Below are 4,473 nucleotides of genomic sequence, written 5' to 3' on the forward strand. Positions count from 1 at the left end.
GGATTTTACTATCACACTACAAAAAGTGTGAAAAATACCCTTGGCTTCTTGGAGTAAGAGACCAAATATCTCTTAATTCAGTTCAATTCAATTGAAGTTAATTCAGTTCAATTCAATTGCATTTAGCTTTTTTCTTACATTGCCAATGCATAACATAAACATATAATGAGGTAAAGATATCAACAATTTTTGAAATATTTGTGATGATCTGGAAATGTTAACGTCACAGATGGTTGTTTATTTCTAGTATCCTCCGACGCCTTATCAAAACTAGAGTAACACAGAGCAAAGATAGCTGCCCTCGAATGCACACGGCCCACGCGCAACACATGGTTAAAACAGACGCGTCTCGCGAAGAAGCCGCTCGTGCTCCGCAGACACAAAGTTCCTACACGCGAGGTGTGCACCAGCAAGAAGGAGGAGGATGAACTTTGCTGTGGATTTGTTAAAGGGATCAGTAAGTCAGTGAGAACAGATTCCACCTATTTATACCGCGCTGTAATCCATGCCCGTGCACAACGGCTGACCTGTCCCGCTGCTGGAGCAGGTAACACCGTTGACTGATAAGCTCGCATTTTGGAAGCGCCGCCCGCTTTTGCCGACTGCGGAGAGCCCCAAAGTTAGTCTTGCGTATTTGTCTGGTGCATCGGTACGCCCTTATTGAGTCATTCGTGTCTTTGTTTTGGGGATACATACAGGTACATACGAGGAGTATGTGTATATGTGTGTATTATGTATGTGTTGAGTTATGTATTCAGAGGTGGAAAATCCAGATTCAGAAGGTAAAATTCTACTCCGGGATTTGAAGTCAACCATGTGGATTTGCAAATTAACAACAACCCAGAGATCCGGAGTGGTTCTCCGGGCTGGAGCTAAAACATGATAGGATTTTTACTTTCTGGAGCTGGAATTTTCCATATTGATGTATATCTATGTATTGCGTGCCACCTGACAAGTGCATGTGTATTTATTTTTATCTGTGCAACTCTTGTGATAGGGATGAATTTCCAGTCTGTGGAAATGGACGCTGGGAAGTCAGGATACGTGGGCTCCAAAGTTGACCTCCGCTGTCAGTTCATCAACAGCGTGCCACCGGTGAAAATCTCCCAGGTGAACTCACATCCACGGAACAATTGGTACAGACGTGGTGGAAAACCCGGGTTCGGAAAAGTCAAATTCCACTCTCTGATTTTGAGTCAACCATGTGGATTTGCTCATTAGCGGCAACTCAGAGGTCCAATAAGCTAATGGGTGCCTGGCTGGAGGGAAAACATGGCAGGAATCGTACTTTCTGGACCTTGAATTTCCACCACCTCCACCACATCTCGTCCATGGTTTTCTGATTACAATTATATGCATGAAACGGAAACACTGCGCAGGAGGCTGTTCTTGTAAAATAAAATAAAAATGTGTTTACCATTTCGGCAGTGTCCTTTTAAGCCTTAAAAAAAACCGCATCGCTTTTTATCGACAGATAAAACATCGCCCCTTTCCGTTCCTACGCAGGTCACATGGCAGAAGTTGGTCAATGGCAGTAAGCAGAACGTGGCCATCGCCAACCCCTCCCTGGGCGTGTCCGTGGCGCCGCCTTACAGGGACCGCGTCGCCTTTAGGAACGCGGCGGTGCGGCGTCGAACTCCCACCTTGGAGGACACCACCGTCACCTTCTCTTCACTCCGCCTCTCTGACGAGGCCGCCTACATCTGTGAATACACCACCTTCCCCGCAGGAAACAGAGAGGGCTCTGTGAACCTCACTGTGTACGGTAAGACCGCCTCCGCGTTGGGTCCCCATGGCGAGTCTTTTGAGTCAGTGGTGGAGTAATGCAAGTGTCCCTTTCCTCCTCGGTTCAGCTCGCCCTACGACACAGATGAGTTTGTCCACACCCACCCTGGTAGCCCGGGCTACAAATGCAAAAATGCCGGTGGCCACTTGCGTCTCCGCCAATGGGAAGCCACCCGGTACGATCAGGTGAGATGGCCGTCTTTCCACGCCGCATATCCGTCAGGACGTAAACGATGTTGCGATAAGTGAACATCTGTCGTGTCGTTGTTTGTCGCCGGTGTTTTGGGGGGGCCAGGTGGGAGACTCGAGTGCCGGGGGAGGCGACCACCAAAGAGTTTCAGAACTCGGACGGGACGATCACGGTGCAGAGCGACTACATCCTGGTTCCCAGCAAGGAAACGCACCAGGAGACCCTCACCTGCGTCACCACGCACAACGATGAGGTCTTCACCGACAGCGTCATGCTGGACATCCAATGTGAGAAGCTCACAGCCGTCACCAAACACCTCGTGGAAAAAAAGGGGCGCGCCCACGTGCGCGCGTGTGTGCTGACGTGCTTTTTGTGACTGTGCTTGTGTGTCAGATGAGCCAGAGGTGCTGGTGGACGGATTTGATGGAAACTGGTACCTGAACAGAGAGAACGTACAGCTGAGTTGCCAGGCTGACGCCAACCCGGGCGTCTCGCTCTATCAATGGAGGCTGTGAGTACAGCTGTATTTACCTCAAAATACATTTGTTTGCCGGTTGAAAAACACAGATGGAGATATTTATTTTAAGTCAACAACAATAAAACCAAAGTAAATCACTTTTTTCACCCCATTAGGATCGTGGCAGTTAAGCGTTGTGTACAGAGCCACCATATTCCACATGGACGACACTGTAGTGTTGAACATTGTGGTTTTGGGGGGTGATTGATTGATTGATGTAACTATATACATTTTGCAGGGTGAACAGTACTATACCGAGCAATGTGGAGATCCAGGACAATGTACTGACCTTTAAAGGACCCCTCACCTACGACCTGGAAGGGACCTATGTCTGCGACGCAACCAACAGCATTGGCACACGATCAGCCGCAGTGGAGGTCAGCATCATAGGTACGTTTGACTGGGGTCAATTTGTTATCAGTGACACCTGCTAGTGATACTAAATAGGAAAAAAAGTATGACTTATTCTCCCCTGAATCATTTTAAACTCAACTGACGCATGTGCTGTTGTTTTTGGTTTGTTTGTTTTTAGAAAAGCCATTGCCTCAGGTAGCGACAAGTGATGTCATCAGTGTGATCGCGTTGCTATTGGCTGCTGGTGTACTCATGGGCATCACTGTCACGGTCTTGGTGCTCAAAATAAGAAGCAGAAAAAATGCTGACAAGTATGTACACAGTCTGTTCCGTTAATCTGCTAATGCTTCGATCCACCTTCAGTGTTCTTCTAATTAATGCTCCGCTTTCCGTTCATTTCATTGGCCAGTAACGACTCTCCCTCCGGAAAATTGTCACAACCTATAAGGAAAAGACCGGTGGACGACATTCAGGTATCTGTCTGTGATCTAGATCTTTTGTTTGTAGATATTGACTTAATGCTGCCGGAAAGGCAGAATAAATGGATGTAGCAACAATTATTGCAAAGCATTTTGATCTATTGCAAATGGTAAATTCGGATTTCTGCTGCAGCCGACATCAGTGGTATTCCAACTCTGGGGCCCGCCCCCTAGCGGAGCACAGAGGAAATGCAAGGAAATTTGAGATAAAAATAATAAATAATAATAATAATAGTAAAGTAGGAATTTCATATATATTTTAAGCACTAACTTAACATGACTAATTACATTTCATGAAAAATAATAAGTAATAAAAGTTTAGTAATTTCTGAAGATCAAATTTTCATTGTTATTTTTTCACAAGTTGTGCTCCTTTCTGCCCCCGTCAGCCTGCGTAAATGGGCATAAGGCTCGGCAAAAAAAACATTTCGGTACAGCAGACATACCGTACGTGTGTATATGTTTCTCGTTCCTCTGCAGCATTCTGGGAAGTTTTACGAGGAGCTTCCCAACACGGCCGACTATGTGAGCTACAGATTGGCGTGTAACAAGGAGGACTACCCGGAACCCTACTCCCCTCCCATCAATCCGCCTCTCTCCTTCCTCCCACAGCATCCCTATCAGTCTTCGGACCCCGAAGCCGGCTCCAAGACTGCTTCCTTGAACCGCCCCCCTTCCAAAAACACCTTCTGTCCGCCCTCGCACGCGACCGCCATTTTCAAATACCCTCCCGTACCGGGAGCGTCGTCCCCGCCGCCGGGAGTCGCCCCGTACACGTTTCCCAAAGAGCAGTACGTCTGAGTCGACTGGTCATCGCATACTGTGAACTAATCCCCACTCCCGTACCGGACCGACGCGGGGACGCGGGACATCATGGGACCACGACCGGAAACCGAAATCGCCCCATTCATTCAGCAACAGTGGGAACATTAAATGACGGGCGGCAGGTAGACACGGGACGATCTCGATGGCTTTTGGGATTTTAGGATTCTGATTCTGTACGATCCAAGTCAAATTTTGATACGTTTCCTGTCCCTTTTGTTTACTTACCTAACCACTCTCTATCTCTCTCTCTCTCTCTCTCGCTCTCTCTCTCCTTGTCTTTTATTGTCGTACGTGTCGTTTGCCGTTATTTATGTGAGAACGCG

General features: G+C 47.5%; 1 protein-coding gene across 2 annotated transcripts; it reads left to right on the plus strand.

Moving 5' to 3' along the window:
* Positions 1-1,007: 1,007 nt before the first annotated feature.
* nectin1a (nectin cell adhesion molecule 1a) lies at positions 1,008-4,203 on the plus strand. Of its 2 annotated transcripts, none has more exons than XM_080013230.1 (9): positions 1,008-1,110; positions 1,507-1,765; positions 1,854-1,971; positions 2,081-2,262; positions 2,369-2,486; positions 2,731-2,882; positions 3,025-3,157; positions 3,256-3,319; positions 3,806-4,203. In XM_080013230.1, exons 1-9 carry the CDS (start codon positions 1,021-1,023, stop codon positions 4,124-4,126), a joined length of 1,437 nt encoding a protein of 478 aa, XP_079869356.1. In that variant the 5' UTR covers positions 1,008-1,020; the 3' UTR covers positions 4,127-4,203. The 2 variants fall into 2 exon arrangements, with proteins under 2 accessions (XP_079869356.1, XP_079869357.1); XM_080013231.1 differs by having other exon boundaries at positions 3,938-4,203.
* The last annotated feature ends 270 nt before the right edge of the window (positions 4,204-4,473 follow it).

Source organism: Zeus faber (genome assembly GCF_960531495.2).
Source record: "Zeus faber genome assembly, chromosome: 14".
In the NCBI taxonomy this organism is placed as follows: Eukaryota; Metazoa; Chordata; class Actinopteri; order Zeiformes; family Zeidae; genus Zeus; species Zeus faber.

Coding starts and splice junctions, on each gene's coding strand:
- nectin1a (XM_080013230.1), top strand. CDS start 1,021: ATGGACGCTGGGAAGTCAGGATACGTGGGCTCCAAAGTTGACCTCCGC. Junction 1,111..1,506: donor CACCGGTGAAAATCTCCCAG/GTGAACTCACAT, acceptor GTTCCTACGCAG/GTCACATGGCAGAAGTTGGT. Junction 2,487..2,730: donor TCGCTCTATCAATGGAGGCT/GTGAGTACAGCT, acceptor TACATTTTGCAG/GGTGAACAGTACTATACCGA.